Source organism: Lepidochelys kempii, chromosome 4 (genome assembly GCF_965140265.1).
Source record: "Lepidochelys kempii isolate rLepKem1 chromosome 4, rLepKem1.hap2, whole genome shotgun sequence".
Lineage (NCBI taxonomy): Eukaryota > Metazoa > Chordata > Testudines > Cheloniidae > Lepidochelys > Lepidochelys kempii.
In genome coordinates, this window is record NC_133259.1 from 34,676,510 (window position 1) to 34,703,003 (window position 26,494).

At 40.9% G+C, this 26,494-nt stretch overlaps 1 protein-coding gene across 28 annotated transcripts in view; it reads left to right on the forward strand.

Moving 5' to 3' along the window:
• Positions 1–26,494, forward strand: part of ANK2 (ankyrin 2) — a 572,992-nt gene that overhangs the window by 460,010 nt on the left and 86,488 nt on the right. For all 28 annotated transcript variants that reach the window (XR_012158530.1, XM_073340925.1, XM_073340929.1 and 25 more), the window contains 6 exons: positions 3,307–3,504; positions 5,001–5,099; positions 5,207–5,305; positions 7,782–7,880; positions 10,535–10,633; positions 19,067–19,139. Coding sequence is in view for 27 of the 28 variants with exons in the window: in XM_073340925.1 (XP_073197026.1) it covers positions 3,307–3,504; positions 5,001–5,099; positions 5,207–5,305; positions 7,782–7,880; positions 10,535–10,633; positions 19,067–19,139 (667 nt within the window). In the remaining variant the exon portion in view is untranslated. The remainder of the gene's footprint in view (positions 1–3,306; positions 3,505–5,000; positions 5,100–5,206; positions 5,306–7,781; positions 7,881–10,534; positions 10,634–19,066; positions 19,140–26,494) is intronic.

The window sequence follows — 26,494 nt, forward strand, 5'->3', positions numbered from 1 at the left end:
ACTGTAAGAGTTGTTTTTTAAAGTCACTGTAGAGCGTTTTAGGTGCATATTTGCTTTATAGCATAGCCACTTATAGTCAAACCTTGTTACTGAAATGTAAGGACTGCTGATTATCCAATGTATTGAGAAATATGAGGAACTTCAGTCCATGAGGACACCAGATCAGGATGTCCTTGTGTGATTGAGTTCCTGAGTAAACTTTATGGATCACTCACTTGTCTATTGTCCTAAAAGAGACCCTATTCTGATCTTACTGAAGCTGCCCTGTTGCCTGTTCCAGTTAGTGACCAGATGCAAAAAGACTGATTTTCCTTTTACAGATATCAGTCAAGAGTAACTCCATTAAAGTCAGTGAAATTACACCAGTGTAAAATCAACATGCAAGAAAAATCTGGCCAAAGAGTACACAGCCAATTAGAGTGGCATCTCCATCTGATAGCTAGGCTCAGTGTGTGTCCAATATATTATTACAGACTCAGAGTAGACCCCATACAGTCTAAATGCTTTGGCTCTACCAGGTAAACCCATGGTGACATTCCTTGTGACTGAGTAGAAGGAGCTGTGCTAAGCTTCTCTCAGTCATTCTTTAAATATATTGCATATATGACTGTCTGAGTCCAACTCAATTTTAATGAAAAAGAAGCATAATTTAGAGCTTACTTTAGTACTGCATAGCAAGAAACCTGTATTTGAAACTGTGCGTGTAAAGAGGTTTGCCTGTGTGGCAGGATTAGGGCTTGTATCATTCTCTGATATGTTACAGGAGACTGAAAAAGGAAAAGGGGGGAGGGATATCTCAGTGGTTTGAGTATTGGCCTGCTAAACCCAGGGTTGTGAGTTCAATCCTTGAGGGGGCCATTTAGGGATCTGAGGCAAAAATTGGGGATTGGTCCTGCTTTGAGCAGGGGGTTGGACTAGATGACCTCCTGAGATCCCTTCCAACCCTGATATTCTATGAAAACACCCACACACGTTTTTATTGATTTAAAATTTTCTGGCTCCTACACTCTGCTCAAACTTTCCTTCAAGAAGTGGCCCTTCTTTTCATTGATGTACAGGAGGCGCTGCTTTTGCTGGTGTGGAAGCAGAAGCATTGCTGCAGTAAGAAATTTTACCAACCCTCCCCCCAAACACAAATACTACAAACTTAACAAGGATTCTGTTTGCCCTACCCCTAATTATGTCTTTGGAAATGAAATACAGGGAATTAAGTGGAACACCATCCTCTTCTTTCCAAATAAGACAGTATGTCAGTGCACTGAGACTGTACATTATGGTTATTTGCTCATGAAAGAACTCCTCCCTCTGACTGTATTTGCAGCCAGTTGCATAACTGACACAGCTATCAAAGTCACAAGTGCAAACATACATCCACCTCTATACTTTTACATCCAAAGAGCAGAGTGCAGTGCAGACCATGCACCCATCAAGCACCAAAAAGTTATAGCTCATCAGTCAGAAGCAGGGTATTTACTCATTTAGCGGGGGGAAATTGCGTGAACTGGAGCCAGTGACAGGAAAATTCTAATGTGTGAAGGCTAAGGCATAGTTAAATTCCAGCTTGGGTGGAGGAGAAGGTGGATAAGACAAAGCAGTTGCAGAGCAGGTCCTAGTAAGCTCCAAAATACAATTAACTCTAATCTGTGAGAGTAGAAAATAATACTGTTTCCAGGCACCTTATTTTACAGTGTACTGGCTTTTCCTCATTTTTGTGTAACTTCCCTCTCTTTTCTCTCTCCACCCACGCTCTAGGACTAGATCCTCAGCTTGTGTAAATCTGAATAGTTCAGTGTCAATTTGTATTAGCTGGGGATCTGGATCTAAGTTCTATTGACATCTGCTGACTACAGTATTCTTGTCAGCATCCATATGGGTCAGCCGCTACATGCATGCATTTCCAAATCATTGCATTTCTGTCTCTATATTCCTTGGGACATCTTATTCTTGTAGAATATGTTCTTCTATATATTACAATACTCAAAATTTCCAAAATTTAGAGTTTGTTGCAGTCTCTCAGTCTTCATTTATTAATCAACTACCACTTTGGTATGTGGAGGACAAGATGCACTTTTTTTGCATGATTACAGTTTCACACACTGAAAAGAAAAATTGGATTTAGAGAACTAAAACCAAACTCATTGTAGGATATGCCTTTGAGTTAAACATTAGAACTGATGGAAAATGGAATTTCCCTCATGAGAAAATTTTGATTTTTTTGGAATGACTTTTCATCCAAAATTTCAAACTTTTTCACAGGAGGAAAATATCTGAAAAATTCCATTTTGGAATAACCAAAACAGTTAACTTTCCAGCTGCCTCCAAGGGGTGCCCAACTTCTCAGGCAGCCAACTCCCTTGGGGAATCAGGCACTATAGGGAGATAGCTGCCCAGGGAGCCTCTTCATGTTGTTCAGCTCCCCAGGGAGCTGGCTTCCCCAGGAGGCAGCTACCCAGGATGCTGGGCAGCCAGGGAAACTCAGGCTCTCAGGAAACCTGGCAGGAAAGCACTTTGTCCTGCTTTCCTGGTTTCTGTCGAAAGTGTCCATGGAGTTGACAGATCCAGCTGAATCTTTAGTTTCTGTTAGTTCAGCATTTTCTGACAGAAAAATGTTCTGTCTGAACATTTTTGACAAGCTCTACTAAACATAGATTTTAACATATTACTTTATAATGTGCAGTTTGCAATTGGAAAAATTAAAATGGCACTCATTCCCACCAGATAGCATTGAGGCAAGGAGCCCAGAGGTTTAGAAAAAGGACTAGATATGTATGTGGATATTGAAAACAGCCACAATACACCAGATAGCATGAGGGTCTATATCCTCTTTATGCTAGTTTGGGGCATAAAGTAACTACTAAATGGCAGGACTTAGGAAGAGATTTCCAAATGCATAGGCTATTCCATAATTTTCCACCTTCCTTTGAAGTATCTGGCATTGTCCGCTGTTGGAGGCAGAATACCAATCTAAGTGGACAGTTGATCTCATCTGATATAAGAATTCCTATGTAAAATAATTCTTAAGATAAAGAAATGTCGCAATAGTTAGTTTTTAATGGTTTTTCTTTTCAACATTCCTTCATATTTCTCTTTGCCACCATAATCTGAAAAGTGGACATTTTCTATTCCTCCATAATTATTTCCACTGGAAACTGACTGTAGGATTGTTAAGAATGGGAAAAATAACGACACAGGGTCTAGAGACAGATTGTTCCAAATATTTCTATGAAATAAAATGGAGCACTATTTACTGTGTGATGGATTTGTAAACATCAGAAAAGGCTATTAACATGTGGAGCCTGGTTTTAGAATGGATATACCCCTCTGCACATTGCTGCCAAGAAGAATCAGATGCAGATAGCTACCACGCTGCTGAGCTACGGAGCCGAGACCAACATTCTGACCAAACAGGGAGTGACCCCGCTGCACCTGGCCTCTCAAGAAGGTCATGCTGACATGGTTACCTTGCTCCTGGACAAAGGATCCAATATCCATGTGGCAACTAAGGTAATAGTTTATCCCCAGTGGTGAAGGGCATCACGGGGAGGACATCCAATGACTTGCAAGGTGCAATACAAGAAGAGAGCCAGCTGCTCAGAAATAGAGTCCAAACTATACATCCCTATACACATGCAAAAGCTCAAGATATGAGAAGTGTTAGGAAGCAAAGGCAGGTGGGTGAACAGCAGTAGTGAAGGTAGCTGGGGCTGGCAGAGAGAGTGACCCTGATCAGAGGCTGTCTTAAAAGCATATCATTAACAGCTGTGTTGGGTAATCTAAGGAGGATCTTCAGTGGTGTGCCATGTTCAGTGGAAAACGATGTGTGCAAGCTCTGACTGAAAGGTGGGCTTGGAGAAGCAGGCAAGCCAGGGGAAGTTGCTGCAGAACCAGCCGTGGAGAAAGGGTTGTAGTGTTTCCACAGTCCTGCAGTCTTGTAATCTCTGAGCTGTTTCCAACATAATACGAAAGTTGTACATCCTGTCTAAAGGATTAAGAAATAATAGAAGGGAGGTTGCACAAAGCTCTAGGTTCTGTGGGTCATTAGGTTGATCCAGCCCTGTGAGACACATGTCAGAGAACAATAGCTTGAGGGATGAACTAGTGGAGTGCTTATGGCACTTATCCCAATATATTGTGCCATCCAGCTTCCTTGCTGGGATGGAAGAAACTAGTAATGTTTGGCAGAGAATAATGCAGCTTTACTAGTTGCGAAAATAATAAAATAATCCTAATGAAAACCATTCTGATCCATCAGGTTTTCTATTGGAAGTGTGCCAAATCTTTCCTAGAAGTACCTTGATTCCCTCCCAAAAACATTGCATAAGACTTTCTGTGATGCAGTTTTATCCAGCCAAAAGATGCTGAACAAAATTTACTCTCACAGGCCCTGGTTCTGCAGCCTTTGCTCAGGAGTAAAAGCTGCATGATGAGGCTCTTGATGTATGAGAATAGTGTAATGCGCCATTCTAAGAAATGGGAAACAAACTGCTTTTCCATTCTCATATTCAATGTATATATTTATATAATTTATTTATATAAGCTGTTACCTATTTCCTATCCATGCGCTATCCATGTATGCTTTTTTAAAGGTTTGCTTAAATTCTCTTTTTGGGCCTCAATTCTCGTCTACAGTTTCCTTTATTTTGACTCCCACCCATAATTGTTAAGGCCCATTCCTCCCAGTTGAGGAAGGCTACATATGGCTTCCAGGGGTCATCCTACTTCATTAGCTGGCACTTCAATTTCTCCAGTGACATTACTGTGTAAAGTCCAGGTGTGGTAATCACTAGCTGAAAGCACCAATCTATAGTTACGATTACAGTTTGCTGTGATGAGCTATTTGCTAGTTTTACATGGATAGAGACCAATTCCCATCTTTGCTTAAAAATCTCTATTTTTGAAATTACAGACAGGATCTTGCTATATTTAAAAAATGATAAACTTGCAAGTCCCATTTCTTTGTTTTTGGTAACATTATAGTTCTCTTTCCATTTCATTTGTAGAGTGGATTGACATCCTTGCACCTTGCAGCTCAGGAAGATAAAGTGAACGTAGCTGATATACTGACAAAGCATGGTGCAAACCAAGATGCTCAGACAAAGGTAAACCACATAATGCTACTGCTTTCCATGTGAACAAGGATGTTATTGTTATAATGGAACATCCCATTGACTGCATAGGTTTACTTTTTTGTGTTATTTTATTGTAGCTGGGCTACACTCCTTTAATTGTAGCTTGTCACTATGGAAACATCAAGATGGTGAATTTCCTCCTGAAACAGGGAGCCAATGTCAATGCTAAAACAAAGGTAAAGAATTTTTCATCACTTCTGGTTTTTTTCTTCAGTGACCAAATGACACTAATTCATACTCCATATGGACAGCTATAGGATTGTTTTCCAAGTAGATCTTTTTACAAATTACGCATGCACGCTAGGTGTCAATATCTGCTGATTTGTGGCTGTGGTGGAATGAGTTCCCTCTGTTCTGCTTCAGGATGCCTTACTCACTAAACTGAAGTCTGGTATATTAACTCTGTGTGTGAGAAGGGAGATCTGTTCTCTTGAGTTTATCCTTTATTTTATTTGTACTGGTAACACATCTGAGCCTGATTTTGATCACATTAGTGTAATTCCATTGACTTCAGCAAAGTTACTTCTGAATTATACCAGAATAAAGCCCTCCAAGGTGTGCTATGTGGAGACAACTCTGCCTCTCTCAACCAGTGGTTTCTGAATCTTCAGAGTATATGCTTACACTGAGGGATCTGTGACCACAAAGCCTTGTTGCATCACAGATGCCTTCACATCACCTGCACCAGGAGAAGGCCAGCCCACAAGGGCCCAGCACTCCCTGGCTCCAATTCAAACTGGCTTCTTGTTGGTGGCCTGTAGTCATAGCACTACTGTTCACCTTCAGACTCACACAGTTTCCCTGGTGTTTTGGTGTCAGTGCAAACAGCTAAGCTCCGTTGATGGCTCCAACAACACCTCTGGTGTCCTTGACAACTGATCAGAATCACACAAATTTGTAATTCACTGATCATTCCTGCTGACTCCTCTGTCTCCAGCTGCTTACTTATTTGGTCAATCCACTCCTCAAAGTGGGACAGCATCATGAAAATGAGCCCAACTAAATAGCGTGAACTCCAATGCACAAAAAAACACAGAGGCAGGGGTAGTGTCAGGACATTTCCAGAGAAGACGTAGCCCAGACTCAGTAGGTTAAAACCATAGATAGGATTGTTCGAAGAGCTGGTAGGTATAACACAAGAAAAAAGTTGAAACCCATAATAAAAGCAGACAGCTAGAAACTGTGTGTTACCAAGATGGAATTGAAAGGAATGTCCTAATTGCCCCATATCTGTTAGGTGTCACTCTGTATCTAAATGTGTGTTGAACTCATTGGGTCAGGTTCTGACTTCAGTTTCCCTGGTTATTCTAGTTATCTGAAATAATTCCATTTAAAGTTAGTTTAGAGTAACACCAGAGTACCTGAAATCAGTATCTGGCTCATTGGCTTTTTGAAAACATCATAAATCTTGGCAGCCTAACAGATAACCAGCATTGTGGATTCACTCAGTTTAAAGAGCAAGTCCCTCCTGGACAGATTTATAGCTGACAGAACATGTTAGAAGCCGAACAACATGCAATATCCTGAACCTTCAGGATATTGTATGCCATGTCCAGCAGAAAGGTGCTGTGTCTGGACTCAATCCCAAGGGACAGCACTGATATTAAAGTAATGGAAATAATGTGATTGTCAGTATAAAACACCACGACCTATAATAAACCCCTGCTCTGTATCCTACCAGATAGATGAATGCGCAGCCTAAATGTCACAAGGGCAACTAGCATACCAAGCTCATTCTCACCCATCTGTCCATATGAAAGATACGTCATAGTCATAGTTTAAGGCACACACAATTCCAAGAGATCAGTAAGAGTCCCTTAGGCTCTCTTATACATACATAAATGGTACAGTGAAATCAAATTGCTATTTTCCCCCAGTTTATTCTCTGCCTGCTTTCAAAGTCAAGTGCAGATAATTTTGTAAATTAGTTGCCTGACTAGATCCATACAATTCCCCCTCAGATCAGCTTGCTGAAGTGCAGTCTGGCTCTGCTTTTGTATTGTAGCATATCATGAATGGATCATTGGAGTAGATAAATATACAGAATTAAAATATATTTATTGGTACGCAGAACATGCAGACATTTCTCACTGTATCTGTGACACAGTTGGGACCTTTTGTAGACCAACAGAAGATGAACTGCACTGACATTCATAATCAGTGAGACTCGAAGTCAAACCGCTGTTTCATTTAGAATGGACTCAATCAGTGCTGTTAGAATTTACATGGCTTTAGAAATTAGCCCAAGTGTTTTAAAGACAAACTCTTCAGGTACCCATTAAAAACAGAGGGCTGGGAGTCAGAAGACCTGGCTCTGTCCCCCTCCCACAATTGCTCTGTGACCTTGGGCATGAGCATTATGTTTTCTGTGCTTCATTATTTCCATCTGTGAAATGGGGACGGTAATGTTTGCCCACCTTTGTCCTATGAAAAATGCTCCGCAAGTCAAAATATTATCATGATTTATTATTTCATTAATCCCTAGAGGGTTTAGAGAAGGTTGCTAAGAATTATTGTATGTGGGTGAAAAGCTGGCATAAATGTGGTTTTAAATAAATTAAATGTCTTGATTAGAGGAAGTAAATTGAAATGTATTTTCTAATCACTGTATTTTTCTCTCCTTAAAAATACGGTAATTACCACTAATAACAGAATGGCTACACCCCTCTGCACCAAGCTGCTCAACAGGGTCACACTCATATCATCAATGTTCTACTCCAGCATGGGGCCAAGCCCAATGCCATCACTGCTGTAAGTCTGGAAACTGTCTGTAGTACTACTGCAATCTGCCACCTGCATGCAGCTTGTTCCCCGGATGGCTCCTTTCTTTCCTGAGTGTGATTGACTCATTTGATTCCTCTCCTCTCTAGCCTTTTGCCGTGGTGAATGTGCTTCTCATACAGCTGGTCATCAGATGTGTGTGTGTGTGACTTCCTGCCTCCTTTCTAGCCCCTTAAGGTAGCTCTGTTTAGTTGCAAAGCTCTTTCCAGATGGAGAGTTCGTTTGAATAGTGAGTTGAGCATGGGATTTGGAAACAGTAATTCCTGAATTATAATTCCGGGTTGGCCACTGACTGGTTGTGTCACAGGCACTCTGCATCTCAGTTTCTCCATGTGTAAAACAAGGGTGGCAATAAACATGGAAGTCTTATTATTCTCCCGGTGCCTGGCCAAGATGAGGATCTGGACGAAGGCAAACGGACTGCAACCCTATTGTGTATAAAATGAAAGGGAGGCTTACTGCCCAGGATGAAGCACTTAGTCCAGACCCAATTTACACTATCCTTCTACCCATTTGTTTGCCACCTCCTGGATTGAGTTCACTGCCACTCCTGGATTCTTAGGTAGCAGTTATAGCCTGTAGCTTCTAACCTCTACAGACAGCCAGGAGTCTGCAACTGTTTTTCTTTAATGCCATTGTTGTAATAGCCATCTATACCACTGACAACTCCAGTGAGCTCTGTGTACCCAGAGGTTCCAGCTGGTTAAAAAAAAAAAAGAAAAAAACAGGCCTCAGCCTAGCTCCTGAGTGGGTCAGACTTGCCATGAGTGCATAATACAACTGCTTAAATCTGCACTGGCTTCTCACTCAGTCCCTGGAACAATACTCTGGGATTGAGTTATCCAAGAATCCATGTCTTAGTTTATATCCTACATCATCAGCTGGGAGGCTTTTATGGTCAGTTCCTGGGGCTAAACACCCCCTCAGGGCTTACTTAGTTTGAGGGTATGTTCATTGATTTCAATCACCTTGTAGAGCCGTCACAGCCTGGGTCCATCATACCTCAAAGCACAGTCACTCCAGAGGTAGCCTGGGCTCTTACTCTGGCGTTACCATCCACACAAAAACATCCAGGTTGAGTGGTGCATTCAAGTGGGACTATCTGGCACAGTTTGGGGAGGTTGGGAGTTTGGTCTGGGTTAGAGCCCCAGTTCAGCTTTCATTTGGGACTTGCCTGAGTTGCAGTGTTAGCTAGAGGTATATGTAATTCAAGAGTTACCCGAGCCTGATTCCTGTCTACACACAAAAATCTCTCACTTGGAGTAAGTGATGCTTTAAACTTGAGCTAGCTGGACCATCAGGGGATGTAGGTTGAAGCTCAAGTGCATCTGACGGTTGAGTAAATAATGCAATAAAGGTATTCTGTGCTGCTAATCCAAACACAGTGCAGCTCAGAGTGTCATTTTGCAGTATGGCTGCTCTCAGTCAAGAGAGCCTAACTCAAGAGGAGTTAACACTCAAGTGAAGCCAAGGCTTTGGGCTGGAAAGTCACCCACTTTGCAGTCGCTAAAACACTTGAGTGCTTATAGTCCGTCCATGTCTTCCCACAATTTTCACCAAGTCCCCAGAAGGACAGACAAGTACTCCCATTATTACTGCTGTACGAAGAACCATGGGATATGTCCTCAGAAGTCCTAGTGATACACACAGGTGCATACAGCAGCAATAAGGACACAGTAACTTGGATAATGCTTTGCAGTGTGGGCTGATACCTGGGGCTGATCACCCAGGTTAACTCTGCAGTGAAGACATACCCTCAGACATTCTTACCTGATGTAGCTTGTGTCTGATTTTTTTTTCTGCTTCTCCTGACAAAAAGCACTGATTTTTGGCTACACGTTGTGGATGGATTTATGCTGTGCTGCTGAGCACTTTTGAAATAAATAAACACAGACCAGATTTTGATACTCCTATTGAGTAGCTTCATTAACTTCAGTGGCGCAGCTCCTGATGTAAGATATGGTTCAGTGTGAGTGAGAATATAACAGTCTAGCCCTATATAAATAAATAATACCTATCCACATCACAAGGGTGTTCTGGGGTTTAACTAGCTAATTAATTCTTTAATTGAAGATTAAAAGGGCTATCTAAATACTAATTATTTTTATGGCTTAGATAGGCATTGAAATTAAAAGAATTCTCCCCAGGTCCTAAACTTGAAGCTTGTTTTGTTTTGTTTCCTGTTGCATCATGAGGTTTTGCATAAGTTATATATTCCCAGAGAGAGCATTGTACCTGCTGCAGATGTGAACTGTGTCTGTCAGATGTTAGACCCTAAAACTTTTTAATGGTTTTTGAATAACCTCCCAAATAATAGAGCTTTTGGAAAAAATGCAGTCAAGGCACATAATGTGTAGTGAAATTTGACAACTTTAGGGTTAAAGCATGCAACACATTTTTTATGAGGAATTGCAGGCAGATGTAAGTGTGTTGTGTTACCATGGTAATCAGGGCTATAGTCTTAAAGAAGTTACAAAGACAGATTCAGATGTAATGGTAAAACTCAGTGATTTTCCTAAGCTGTGCCTTGTTTTGGATGGAAATGCTGGCTCATGCAGTGCTGAGAGTGATCTCACTGATTCAAATCACAGTCCTCCTTCTCATTTCTCTCTCCCTCTCTCCAGAATGGTAACACTGCCTTAGCGATTGCAAGGCGTTTGGGATACATCTCAGTGGTCGATACTCTGAAGGTGGTAACAGAGGAGGTCACCACCACCACAACTGTGAGTACTAGATGTGTTTTAATGCTTCCATTCTCTATTCATAATGTTGTCTCTGCTGTACTGCTTCAGACTCCCTCTGCCTCTCTCTTCCTCTTTTTAGTTTAAGTTTTTAAGGCCCTCCTTTGCTTGGTTGTTGCAAATATATTGATGTGCATATAGATGTGCATACAGTACACAGAATTAATATAAATAGCTCTATAAATCTGAGTTTACACTGTTGAAATAGCAGGTATTCAAACCAGAATATACTTTTTAGAGAAGGGCCTGAGCGGCAAATCTAAACTTTCCTGAAGTTTGGGAGTCTTTGTATAGGTTCTGGCCCATTTCTCTATTTTTCTTTTCCATTATCCTAGTTCCTTCTTTTCTGTCTCTCCTTATACTTATACGCTTTCCTCTGTGACACCTGCTGATGCAGAACCACCACAGCAGGCTTCTTAGCAATCAGGCTATGGCAGTCCATGAATGGGTGCCAGACTTAGTGGTGCTCACTAGCAGCTCTGAAGCACATAAATCCTCAGGTTGCTCAAATCACTTCCAGAACAAATAGATCCAGTTTTATTGTAGTGTAAAAAAAATCCCAGCTCACTTCCTCAGCCCTCCAACTGTCTGGAATTAGGATTTTGATTCTCGGGGCTCATGAGTTGAGCCAAGTTGATGCCTGTGGAATAGTTTCATTTTTCAAAACTCTGTTTACTCTTTTTTTAAAAAAATAATTTAATTTTCGGGAGGACAGTGGTAACCAGCCACTTAGTTACCTGGTCAGAATAGATGCAAACTGTTGTTTTTAACCAGAAAGACAGCTATATTCTGATGCCAAGACACAAGGGGGAGGGGTGGTCTCTCTCACTGGTCACATATTGCTACAGCCTGCCACTGTTTTAGTAAGTCAGAAAAGAGGCCTTCAAAAAGCTGTGTATCACTGAACGCAGTAATGGTACCATTTTATGCATGAATTTGCTTTACTGTCTTTTACTGTGAAAACTTATAAGGACAATGTTTATTTTTTAAAGCATAAAACATTATAAAAATAGAAAGGCTATAAGCATTAGGCACCCCATACAGGCCCCATAATGATAAATCCAAAAATTAGTGAAAAGATGCTACCATATGTTATAAGCCAAGAACACGCACCACAATGGGGAGGGCGGGCAATGAACAAGAGAGAGGAAAACAATTTTGCTTTTACATCGCATGCTGACAGCAAGTCCCTGTTGAAATAAACAGAGTAAGATGGAACAAAATTGGCTTGACATGATGTTATAAATAGAGTGAGCTATGGTTTATTAATGAACTATGAGAAACAGGCTTAGTTTTCTTCTCCAAATTTGAGTCAATTTCCAGAAGAATCTTAATAAATATGGAGTATTTGCTTTTGCTGATATTTATTTATTTACTCTTGTAACAGACATACAAGTACATATTTGTATGGTGTGTGAGTTTATTCTCCCTCTCTCTGGGTAACATTTGTCAAAAGTAATTAAGTCCATTTTCAAAACTGACTTATGTAGCCTGTGTAACCCCCCCCCCTTCTGTTTTCCTCATCTTCCTTTTCTCATTTCCCTTTCATGTCTTTTACATCCACTTGTTGAATCTTCCATTGTATTTATATAACACCCAGCAACACCCTGCTATCAGTGGCTGTCCAGGTACCACAACAAAGTAAATATTAAATAATATGAATTGCAGTATGAAAAAGGAAATTTATAAACACTTTTGAAATACATAACTTTGATTTAGTTATTTTGGATAAAAGATTTTTAAAAAACCGTATAATATATATGTGAGCAGTGGACTTTTCCTCCAGACGTGGCAGATGCTTGAGGCATTTATCTTTGGGCTGAATCAAACATTTGTTGAACCTAAAGGTTTCTGTACAAGAAATCCTATTTCTTTTAGTGTATCTGCATACGCAATATGCAAATTCAAACAAGAGAGAAACAGTGTTTAAAAAGTCTTGTGGGCAAATTCATCCCTGGTGAACTACGCCTGACATAGATAGAGTTTGCCAGAGATGAATTTGACTCGGCCCTCAAATGCCGCTTTGGTGTATGCAGGTAATGTGGTCTCTGTATCGTCTTAAAGAGATTATTTGGTTGGTTAAAGAGCTTTTGGAACTATTGCCAAAAAGGAAGGATAAATTGTGGTTGCCCCCTGCAATTGAGTTTTCCAGGTGGTGAGGTTGATATTGCTAATACAATATAACATTCAACACTGAAAAAGATACATTGCCATTACAGTCACAATAGGTATTTTATTCTTCAAGGCCCTGACTAAGATCAGTGATACAACTGAGTGCTGCACGGAGAATGTTAGACAATCCAATGCTCTATTAATATGCAAGTCACTGACATTCCCAAAGAAGAGGAATCTCCAATCCTGGTTTATATATGGAACAATTGCTTCCAAAGGCCCTTGGCCTACTGTAAATGTGCAGAGTCTCATTTCCCTCTCGTTTACATCAGAATAACACTACTGACGTGAGTGGGGCTCCCAGAATATAAAGCAATGATACCGAGAAGAGAGTCAAGTCCCCTGTGTAGAGAAGGATTGACATATATAATGGAAAGCAGGTAGCATGGAAGCACGGTTGGTTCTTATGCTACAGAACACTTGTGATTTCTTTTAAAAAAAATGTTTGTCCTGCCTTCTGATTTATACTTTGCAGGTCCCAAAGTGACAAATTTAAATTGTTAAGCTGCTTCAGAGCAACAGTTAATTTGTGTACACATTTCAATGTAGTTGGTAGAAACAAATATTTTGTGATACATAAATTAGCTTTAGGTAGTGTATGATTTACCAGAGCAATACCATATCAGTGCAACTACCGCAGAGACCACATATGCCTCAGCATTTTAAACTCCATGTTATACTGGGGCCATTAAACTGTCCACAGATCCTCATCCTTTTTAAAACTGGGTGGTAATTAATGGTTCTTCATTCCATTGTTAAATATAGTGGCAACTCCAGGTAGAAGAGTTAGAGTCAGGGGAGCTATAATTGATACGTTGTAGGATGTCAGAATTAACTAATATGTTTGTGCCAAGGAGACCCAGAAACACAAAGGGGGCATTGCTGTGCAATACTGATACTCCGTCTACACATCAAAGGCAGGATTTGGCTCAATATTTGAGATATTGTGCAATGCTCAAACTTAGGGGTTTACATTTAAAATAACCAATTGCGACATGCAGTGTATAAAAAAATAAACCTGATTTTCAGATGTTTAACTCTACAGTGAAGTTTGGAGGCACATGTACCGGTAAGTACAGTCTGTGTATGGACAAATGATCATTTACACACAGTATCTAGAACATTTGATCTGTATTCCTGTTGAATATGCAAAGCAGGCGCACAAATATATACATGTATGTCTGTGGTGAAGCTTCTGAAAATCTGGTCTTACAGCCAGATTTTCAAATGCAGATGTCTAATGTTAAGTGCATACACAAGTGGCCAGATTTTCACAGGTACTAAGCACCCAATGAGTTTTAGAGGGAGTGGAATGTGTTCAACAACTCTAAAATATCAGGTCACTGAGGATGCTAAATATGGATTTGGGTGCCTAGCTATAGGTTCTTTGAGCTTATATGTCTCACTAAGCATTAGGGCTGCCAACTTTCTAATGGCACAAAACCGAACACCCTGTCCTGAGGCCTCGCCCCCACTCACTCACTCCAGCCCCCCTCCCACTGTCGCTTGCTCTCCCCCACCCTCAAGCGTTTTCACTGGGCTGGGACAGGGGGTTGGGGTGTGGGAGGGGGTGAGGGCTGTAGCTGGGTTCCGGGGTGGGGCCAGAAATGTGCAGTTCAGGCTGCAGGAGGGGGTTCCAGGCTGGGGGAGGGGGTTGGGGTGTGGGTTCTGGGAGAGAGTTAGGGTGTGGGAGCGGGTTCTGACATGGGGCAGGAGGCTCGGGTTGCAGGCTCTGGCTGGGCAGCACTTACCTCAGGCGGCTCACGGTCGGCGGTACAGCGTGGCTAAGGCAGGATCCTTGCCTGCCCTGGCTCAGCACTGCTCCTGGAAGCAGCTTCCATGTCTAGCCCCTAGGTGGAGACGCGGCCAGGTGACTCTGCATGGTGAGCGCTACCCGCACCCACAGGCTCCCATTCGCCGCAGTTCCTGGCCAGTGGGGGCAGGGAAAGCACACGGAGCTTCCCTGATCACCCCAGCACCTAGGGGCTGGACAAGCCGGCCGCTTTCGCAGAGCTTTGCAGAGCCAGGACAGGCAGAGCCTGTCTTAGCCATGCTGCACCGCCTACTGGACTTGTAACGGCCCGATCAGCAGAGCTGACCAAAGTCACCAGGGTCCCCTTTTGACTGGGCTTTCCAGTCGAAAACCAGACGCCTGGCAAACCTACTAAGTATAAATGTGGTTGTGAGTGCTAATGCTGGTGTTGTGTAAGAGTAATAAACAGACAAATATATAGGTATTGATCATGTTTATGCACCATGGCCTATGTCTCAGACTATATATTGATAAACTTAACATTGATCTGATGGGATTTTTTCCTAAGTAAAACAAATTTTAGAGCCCCAATAGGCTGTCACCATATTTTGTGTCCACTTATCTGATATAACTAGATATTGGCAGGGGTACCATGTATACAGTATGCTATTACTCTTATACTGTATATTAACATACTGATTCTATTTTGGTATTTTAATTAGTTGTCGTCCTACAAACACCACTGGCCCTACCCCAAATGGGGGGCATTTTGTTTAAATAGATTAAATCCCATCTTGAATTATGATTCCTTCTCCAATTAATGTTGACACTACTGAAGTGCTGAGATCCAGAAGCTGTTGGCCAGAGAATTCTAACTCTCACCTCTGTGTTGTTCTCCTGTGCTTGTCTCTTATTCCTGAGTTCAGTATGAGAACTGGGATTTGGGCCCAATGAATGAATGGTCTGTTGCATTTATTGTAGACAGAGATAAACTTCTTAAGAGTTTTCATATCTGACTCTTACTTAATTTTTTTCTAGGCAATTCCATTTTTTCTCTTTTCCTCAGAGCTCTCCCTCTCTGTTTGTTTGTTGAGTTCTTGGCTATTTTATTCAGTGCTCATACACAGCAGCAGTACAGCATTTGGGTTACTTTCTCGTCTTTTTAACAACTGAGGTACACACACAGTGCTTTGCCCATCACTTGAAGAATATACTGTCCTCCTTCTCACCTTATTCCATTTGTAGAGTGTCAGTCTTTTTGTTTATTTAGCACTTAGTTCTTAATTCATTGCTTTTATTGCTACAAAGAAGGAGGTTGAGGTCACCTGCACTGCTGTTTGAGTTCAGTCTGCTTCAGCTGGCTCAGATTCCCTACTGCTGTCTGACCTTTCTAGGGGAGTGATAAAAAGAGTCGAAGAATTGGCTGAGGAATGTAATGAGTACAAAAGAGCTTGGAACACGTAACACATGCATTGAAAACCATACTTGTTAATTCCTTGAATCATGGTTAAGATGTAATTAAAGATGAATAACTGAGATTGCAGGCAACCATTTTTGCCCACTCTCTGTCCTGCCCACGTACAAACTGTAGGAAGGTAAATTGAAACGGATTGTCTGCAGTTAATGCATTTTAGACACTTAAACTTAGACAAATTACCAGTATTCACAGATTCAGCAATGATGAGACGTGTTGATATGTATAGAAAAGCATCATAATAATGAATAGTGCTGTCTTCTTCACTGGCTTGCTAGAAGTATGGAAATACAGCACCAGATCTGGAAGTCCTCACTCAGTTTTTACTCAGGCAAAATCGCCATTGACCTCAGTGGGAGTTTTGCCTGAGCATGAATTGAGTAGGGGCTTCAAGGTTCATCCCTCAATAAATATTACAAGAGTTATATGTTGTTTTGCTACTTCCACGTCTGGGGTTCATTTATGCTTTTTAGGGTACTGGCCAGAACTGAGAGTGAAGCAGTGGTTAACTATTCCTGTGAGAGCTTCAACAGACATACTGTCTCCTGACACTCCCCTGTGTACAAAGGGGTTACATTGGGGTGGGCAAACTTTTTGGTCCCAGGGCCACATTAGGGTTATGATATTGTATGGAGGGCCGGGTAGGGAAGGCTGTGCCTCCCCAAAGAGCCTGACTCCTGCCCCCTATCCGCCCTTCCCACTTCCCACCCCCTGACTGCCCACCTCAGAACCCCCTACCCATCCAACCCCCCCGCTCCTTGTCCCCTGACCACCCCCTCCCAGGACCCCACCCGGGGTGAAAGTAAGTCAAGTGACTTACCGGTACACTGGGGCCAGCTCGCCCCTGGAAGGGGCAGGTCTGAGGGGGTCAGAGCCAGCCCTAGCCCACCCTGTAAGGTAAATGCACCCCCTCTTTCTCATCCTCCCCCCCCACCAGGGTAGCAGCAGCAGTGCAGGGCTCCGGGGGCTATTTAGAGGACCAGGGCGGCAGAGGCAGCTGGAGCCCCAACCCTTTAAATAGCCCCTGGAGCCCCCGCTACCCTAGGGCTCTGGGGGCTATTTAAAGGGCCTGCGGCTCCCCTGCTTCTACTGTCCTGGTCCTTTAAATAGTCCCCGGAGCTCTGGAGTAGTGGCAGCGGGGCTCCAGTGGCTATTTAAAGGGCCGGGTGGTAGAAGCAGGGGAGCCCCGAGCCCTTTAAATAGCCACCGGAGCCCCACAGCCGCTACCCCAGGGCTCCAGCAGCAGGGCTCTGGAGGCAACTTAAAGGGCCTGGGGCTCCAGCCACTGCTGGGTGCCCCAGGCCCTTTAAATTTCCCCCTGGGGAAGCCAGGCTGCCCCACTACGGTGCACCAGCTCTTGCCGGTACGCCATACTGGGGCGTACCGGCTTACTTTCACCTCTGACCCCACCCCTTATCCAACCCTGCTGCTCCCTGTCCCCTGACTGCCCTGACCCCTATCCACACGCCCGCCCCTAACATCCCCCTGGGACCTCATCCCCATCCAGCCGCCCCAGGCTCCCTGTCCCCTGACTCTCCCAACCCCTATCATCACACCCCTGCCCCCTGACAGGCCCCGCGGGACTCCCACACTTATCCAACCCAGCCCTGTTCCCCGTCCCGTGACGGCCCCCCCCCAGAACCTCTGCCCCCTGTTCCCTGCTGACTGCCCCCCGAGACCTCCTTCACCGTAACCAACCCCCCTTACTATGCTGCTCAGATCAGCAGGAGCTCGCAGCCACGCCAATGCGCTGCCCGGGAGGAGCAGCGGGCCAGAGCACTGGCAGCAAGGTGAGGCTGCGGGGAAGGAGGACAGCAGGGGAGGGGCCGAGGGCTAGCCTCCCCAGCCAGGAGCTCAGGGGCTAGGCAGGACGGTTCCATGGGCCGGATGTGGCCCACAGGCCATAGTTTGCCCACCTCTGGGTTACATCCACTGTTACACACCTTAAGACATGAAGTGTAAACCCTCCTTCACAGATATCCAGTTCTACAGGCTGGTTGCAGAGTGGATTGTGGCCATGGAGTGGTTGTATATTAGCTAGTGCTGTTCTGACCATGGAATTCCTCTTGAATTCATTGACTTGTCGTCTTGTCTCCATCCATAGAACATACCTGCTGTCATTTCTCCACAGAACCCTTTCATGCCCCACTCTCCTCACAACGCTCTCTTCTTATTGCTTTCTTCATGTCCTTGACCCACACATGACCTTATGCTAAGGTGATGCTCCCTTTGTTGAATCAGTCTCCCTCACTCTCCCAGTCTCACTGCATGGCCAAGTACCTTCTATCTTCCTCTTTGAGTCCTTCATGCAAAGTCACTGATTCTAAAAATCTGTTTTCTAATAACCCCCATGCTCACCCTTACCGGAACTGTTGCTATCATGTATTGTCTCTGGTGGTTTTGCCTTGTATAACTAATCTTGTAAGCTATTTGGTGCAGGTGATATGTCTGAATTTGTGTGTGTGTAAATCACCATGTACATTCACTCCAAGATATAGGGTGATTTGTAATAATTATGAAAAGAGTAACATTAATACACATTGCTATTTCAAGTAAGAAATGCATCATATGCTCTTTCTAAATACTCTTCATCTTTTTCAGTTTAAATATTTCACATCATTCATAGCTTAATTTCCAAATGCTTTACAATAATTTCCATATGTCCCATACAACTTTCTATGGTTCTTCTGTAGACGTTACCTAATTCTAGACGTTACCTAATTCAATTTAGAACCATCCTGGAAGCACTGATCTGAGTTACTCTACATACATCATCTATTTATATATGTGCTTTTTGTATTTTTTTTCAGAATAAATGATCATTTGCTGTAGCACAAATAGAAAGCAAGAGCAACAATGGTAAAGATTACACCCTGAAAAATAAAATCAGAGGGAAGAGACAGCATTGTAAAATGTCTGAACAGATTGAACTGCAGCTGTTGTTGAAAATACCCTGATAAATGTCTGCTATTTTTCTTGATGCTTAACTTGAGAGATGATTATTCTGTTTCTGCAGACTGTGACTGAGAAACACAAGCTGAATGTACCTGAGACGATGACCGAGGTCCTGGATGTTTCAGATGAGGAAGGTGAGCAACTTAAATTTCCTTGTTTAGTGTCTTTTACGCCACCTACAGTATAGAATTAAGCTGCTTCAATTCTTGAAATCGTGTGCTGTTTAAAGTCCTTGATTTAATGCCTTTTTGGCTACAAGATTTGAATAGAGGCATTAAAGATGACCCCAATCCAAAAACTCTAGATCCAAATGTCTTGTATGTTTGTAATGGTCAGAACCAAATTCTGAAGTCTAAACACTTTCAAACATGGGAGTTTAAAATTCATATATAAAGCTTTTCCAAAGGTGCACTTACCCACTATAAAGAGAGGTTTGAGGCGCTGAACATTTTGGATCAGGTCCACCTGTATCAGATATGCATATCAGAGAAATAGACAGGGATCTTTGTTTAATTGGAAACATTAGGTAAAGATGCATATGTCTGAAGGAGACGAAACTGTTACCTTGAAGGCCTTTTGGCACTTGCTGACCACAGATTCATAGAGCATGACATAAAGTAACAACACACTGAGGCTATTGGCACCCTTTCAGATTTAACCCCATCTGCTGACTGAAGGTGTATGTTATATCACTTAGCTTAGTCCCAAGAAAACATCTGTGAAATTGATCTGGGATTATTACCTTTGGGCAGTTTATACTGAATAGAAATAAGCAAGCTAGCTTTGGGGGATACATTTTTAATAGTTTATGAAAGAATAGTTGACAAATTTAAAATACTGTGACTTCTGGACGAATGGTGGATATACTTACAGATGATACTTATAGATTCTTTTTCTATCTGAAATGCTGAATAATTCTATAGTAATGATATTTTATGCATGGCATATCTGCTGATTCTTATTGTCTGATGGGAATTGTCCTGATTGTGAGTGCCTAAGAGATTTAGGAACCTAAATTACAATTTTAAAAGTGACTTGAAAGATTAAGTCTCATAGAAAGTCAATAGGATTTGGGTTCCTAAGTGCCTAGATACCCTTTTGAGATGGCTGTTAGGCTGCTAAATTACTTAGGCAATTTTTAAAATTTATCCTGTGTCTAATTTGTGTGTTGAACTACAGATATTTGATTTCTTTTGTCAATTTGCCCATGCTTAACAAGACAGCAGGCCATAAATCAACAAGCATTCAAATCTATATGCAGTCAAGAATATGTTAGGCTTCTCTGCAATGTAATCAATGCAATTATATCTCTAAGGCCTGACTCTGCCACCTCTATTCCCTTTGAGCAGCACTTTACTCCTTGAACAATCCGAATGGGACTACTCATGAGTGACAAAATAAGGCCTTTAACAATTACAGCATTATGTTTATATTTTTCTATCCCCTTTGTTCATGTAAGCTACCATTCAGTCCTCTTTTAATCTGCAAAGCACAGCATGGCTTTCCACTGCTGTATCTGGAGGAGCTAGTTACTGGCTATCCCCTTTTCTCAAGCTAACTTGTATGTTGTGCAGCCTTTAAACACTCTGATGATGAACGCCTCAGTGATGGGGAAGCATATAGTGGCACAGGTGCTGTTAGAAGGAGTTCTTGGAGTAAGACACAAAAACTTTTCTGTTTCTGTTTAATTTGGTTTTATGTATTTATTTTTGTGCTGAGACGATCTGCATCTGCATAATCTGGGTGCCTAATACTGATCCATGTTAAAAGAAAAGGAGTTCTTGTGGCCCTTAGAGACTAACCAATTTATCTGAGCATAAGCTTTCATGAGCTACAGCTCACTTCATCGGATGCATGTTGTTACTTTTGAGAGCATGTCTGTGTGTATTTTTCTGTATGGAGAAGCCAGAAAATCCGAAGGCAATTTTAACTGTACCATTCATTATTTGACAGCACTTATTGTGGCCTTTTGGCATGACTAATTCCCTCCAGATTATTATCTTAACATTCTGGGTTTTCTTGTCACCAGCCAACAAACAGAGTTTATCAAAAAGCTAGCAGACTGGAAATCAGCCCTCTTCTACATATCCTCTCAGGGCATAGGCGCTATACTAAGCATTTATGCCAATGCTGCCTCTGTGACCATACTGCTGATCACTGAGCAGAATGATCACAATGATTGCACTTCATGTCACCCTGCTTATAAAATCCATTCTTGGGGGCAAAAGCATTTTGGGGGTATGCAAACTTGTTGTTGTGGGTGGTGACTATAAGAGGAAATTAAAGTCGCTGGAGGCCAAAAGACAGAGACCTTTTATTACAGAGACTCAGGCTTTTCATAATTGTGGATTGTCTGTAAGAGACTAGCAGTAAGGTTCTTGCAGATCTTACCCTTAGTTGTATTACACTGACAAGATATATTTCTGAATAAATAAATGTGACACACTAAACCTTCTAACTTTAATCATATAGTTAAAAAGTTGAACATGACAGGAATACTTGAGCAAGTTAATATTTCAGAGCCCCACTGTGGAGCCTATTTATGGGAGGAGTTTGTTATTTGGTATTTTTCCTGTGAAGCAGTGGTTTTGTTTATGACTGTAATACTATATTAACAATATAATATTCATTTATGAATAATAATTCAGATGCAATATCCAATGTCAAATGATGTAAAATCAAAAAAGCCATCTAGTCCATTCATCTCCCTGGATTGTTTCCTGGAGGATGTTTGCTATTGTTCAGGTTTTAAATGTCTCAGTGTTGGGGCGAGGCTTCCACTGTATGTGGGTCCATTGGGCTCCCACTTGGTCTTTGGTAATTTTCACCCAGTAGTTTGTACGTTTAGCAGCAAGAGTCCTACTGGGGATCTTTTGCTCTTGAGAATATCTGCAAGAGTTTAGTGCTGAGGGCAGCATTGTTATTCACATAGAGGCAGTAGGCTAGGTATTTTGTGTTTGTATGTTAAATTGGTTTCTGTTTATTTTTAAATAAACATCATGGTTTGTATCATGTATTTTTAAGCACCGGAAATATGTGGTTGGTGTTGTATAAAACAGAGCGAAAGATGGAAATGCAGACACGTGTGGTGTGATGACTCTCAGATGGGTCGCCATCAATAGGTTTGGCAGAAAGAGTGAATGTTAGGCAAGATTTGAATGAAGAAAGGTAGTCATCTTTTGCATCAGAAGGCCAGGGAGTTCCAAAGTCAGGCTAGCATGGCAGAAAGTGAAGTCATGAGTGGAAGATAGAAAGTGGAATGGATAGAAAGGGAGCAGTGAGAGGGAGGCACTGAAGGAGCAAAGGGAGTGACAGATGGAAACTTTTGCAGTTGATAACACTATTACATCAAAGAACAAATCCCACTACATTACCACAAAGGGCCCCGTTACATAGACCTACACAGGCAAAATATCCATTGGCATCAGTGAGTGTTTACCTGCCTCACAAGCTTGATATCAGGACCTAAGACTTTTTGTTACAACCCAGGTTGAAATCAAGTATGTTGCATAATTGAATTGTAATCTAAAATAAGGAATGCTTCTTAAAGACTAATATTAGTTGCTCCATATTTATTATCATTACTATTTGTTTAGCACCAGCAATATGATCAGTGCTGTACATACTACAGAAATAGAGAGAGACTTTCTAGAAGTTCAGACAGATCAAGGCCCTGATCCTGGAAAGACTTACACATGTGCTTAATGTTATGTGTAATCAATGGGGCTACTCATAGCTGTAAAGTGAACCATGTGCATAAGCTTTTGCAGGACTGGGTCCTTGAAGATGAATGTTGATGAGGCAAGACATTCTAGACAACTGAGAAGAGAGAACTTTTTTTCCCTTCAGATAATTGATGAGTAATGTCATTATTACTATGCAGCCATTACTTATATGTTATTTTTGCCCCACTTAAAGTAATAATAATTATAATAAAATACTTAGCACTTATTTTAATGCTATACATGTTTAAATGTTTCTACGGACAGTAATTAATTTTTGCTCAAAACTCCCTCAAGACAGAGATTTTAACTGTTGTCATCCCTATTGTATAGATAGGGGAACTGAGGCGGAAAAGTAAAAGAACTTAAACCAAGGAACTGCAGTGAGTTTATGTCAGAGAAAGCAACTCCTAATTCTCAATTCTGTTTCCATTGGACTAGATCATGGCATCATTTTGTATTTTGACATTGATTAAATAAAGTTCATTTTTGTTTGAGGAAAGGGGATAAGAAAATATAAAATGCCAGGGTATGATTTTTTATGTGTAGAAGAAATAGTCCCAGAAATCAGCCTTAGAATAACAGCACTCAAAGAGGAATAACCATTATAAAATAAACCCCTAGTGTTTACTGTCTAACAAATTACAAAAGATTCTATCCCATCTTTGCTTTAGAAATAAATTTGTGTTGTCATTGTGTCATTCTTTTAAACATCAACAAATACTAGTCATCTAAAGAAGAGGATCATTAGAATAATGAATTTGCTAAAGCATTGCTAAAAACAGAAATAGCTTAATCATATAGGCTGAAAGTAACATATGTCCTCTACATCTATAAGTACCGTAATATGCATTAAATCGCTACATGTTTTAGTCACTAAAGGCCAAATTGTTCCATCTGTACGCACACAGAGTAGTCCCTTACTCTCAAGGAGTCCTATGGATTTCATACTTACTCAAAGTAATAATAACCATGGGAGAGTGGGGTTTCATATCCCTTCATGAACATGGATTAGTGATAAAGTGATTTCATTTAATCTGTAGAAGTAACTCATCATTGAAGCACAAGAAAAATGTGACTTTAGATTTCATAAAAGCTCAGAGTTAATCCATAACCTATTCCGCCAGATTCCTGATTAAAAGAAAAGTGGCTTCCTAGGAATTTATAAACTGAAAATCCTATTTCTCATAAGAGAAATGCACCAATAAAAAGGTTTCTTCATTCGTTTTTGTAGCATACACTAAACTTGAGTATGTGAAATATTGAAACCATTTAATGAACGTGGCCATAATATTGCCATATGCAAGAAGAGTTGACAAGAGCTAATGAGGTATTACTGTTTTGTTTAGGCACTGAAGTGGGAATCAACAACCCTGGGTTCTATTACAGGATCTGCCACTGACCTATTTGTGTGACCTTAGGGAAGTCACTTCACTTTCTTGTGCCTCGGTTTCCCCATCTGTAAATTGGGAATAGTGATATATTCCTTTGTATGGCACTTATAGATCTATGGATTGAAAGTTCTATGTAAGAGCAATATTATTATTCATAGATTCATATATTTCAAGGACAGAAGGGACCATTGTGATCCTCTAGTTTCTAGTCTGACCTCCTCTATAATACAGGCCATAGAACTTCCCCAAAATAATTCCTTTTCAAACGAAGCATATTATTAAAAAAAAATCTTGATTTAAAAATTGCTAGTGATAGAGAATCCACCACAACCCTTGGTAGATTGTTCAAATGGTTGATTACTCTCAATGTTAAAAATTTTCATTGTATTTCCACTCTGAATTTGTCTAGCTTCAACGTCTAGCCATTGGATTTTGTTATATCTTGGTCTGCTAGACTGAAGAGACCATTACCAAATATTTGTCCCCCATTTATAAACTGTGATCTGGTCACCCCTAAACTTTCTCTTTGTTAAACTAAATAGATTGAGCTCCTTGAGTCTATTACTATAAGACATATTTTCTAGTCCTGTAATCATTCTTGTAGCCCTTCTCTGAGCTCTCTCCAATTTATCAACATCGTTCTTGAATTGTGAACACCAGAACTGGATGCAGTATTCCAGCAGTAGTCACACCAGTGCCAAATATGGAGTTGAAATAACTTCTCTTCCCTTACTCAAGATTGCCCTATTTAAGGCAATCCCATTCAAGGATTGCATTAGCCAATTTGTCTACAGTGTTGCACTGGGAACTCATATTGAGCTGATTATCCACCATGACATCCAAATCTTTTTCTGAGTCACTACTTCCCAGGATAGAGTCCCTCATCCTGCAAGTATAGCCTACACTCTCTGTTCCCAGATGTATACATTTACAGTTAACCATAGTAAAACACATTGTTTACTTTAGCCCAATTTACCAAGTGATCCAGATAGCTCTGTATCAATGATGTATACTTTTCATTATTTACCAGTCCTCCAATCTTTGTGTCATCTGCAAACTTTATCAATGATGATTTTATGTACTCTTGCAGGTCATTGATAAAAATGTTAAATGTCCGAGGATCAAGAACTAATCCCTGTGGGAACCCACTCAAAGCTCAGTGATGATTCCCTGTACAATTACGTTTTGAGACCTATTAGTTAGCCAATTTTTAATCCAATTAATGTATGCCATGTTAATTTTGTGTTTTAGTTTTTTTATCAAAATGTCTGTGGTATCCAAGTCAAATGCCTTGCAGAAATCTAAGTATATTTCATCAACACAATTACCTTTATATATCAAACTTATATTCACATCAGAAATTGAAATAATCAAATGTTAGTTTGATTATGACATGATTATTGTAATTATATAATGCTGTAGGTATATTCTTTGTTCAAAATACATTATGGCTGCACCTGCCTGGAATTGCGTTGTGATAAACATATTGAAAGGTTGCCTAGTACCTTCTATGACCTTTTCTGTAAACAATGCTAAAATGCTGCTTTGTAGCTTCTTCTCAAGAATGTTCCTCACTGAATCACATCAGATATTCAAGTGCCTTCTATAGCAGCATTAAAGTAATGGGAGTATTATTTGATTATGTGTAGGCTTGGCAGAATTAGATTTTTACTTTTTTATCATAGTATTTATTTTAAGCAGTTTTTTCTATTACTGATTTAAATTTTCACAGTTGTGAGAAATTGTGGAATGGGTCAGACATTGGGGAGGGTCAGACAAAAATTGCTTAAAGACTGTAGATACTGAGATTCAAATAATTAAAGCTTTAAAACACAACTTCTCAACATCTCACATCAAAATATACAGAATACATATCCTTAAACTCTGATAAGTTCTCAAGCAGTATTTTTCTTAGTTTGCCTGTCTGTAAATGTTGATTATCAGTACTGGAAATATTTTTTCAACCATTTTTGTGTGTGTGGAGAAATGACATGTACTAATAAAAATCTAATCTTTCCAAGCCTAGTTAATGTGTGTGAGAAAAAGGTTGAGCAGACTAGTCAGGGCTAAATTCACTGCTGACATAAGAGCCGTTGTGTATTACGTAGTGGAAAACATAGGGCCTTCCAAAATTATCTAATAGCAGGAGGTGGAGGATGTAAAATCTTGGTTAGAATGAAGAAACACAATTTATAAATACTTTATTATACTTTAAAGCCACATGGCCAAATTCTGCTGTCGCATTACACCAGTGTAAATCCAGAAAACCTGCACTGAAATGAATGCACTTACCCTGGATTTACTATTTTATAACTGAAAACAAGATTTGGCTTTCTGTATGTAGCCAAGTATGGATGACTTACAGAAGCAGGT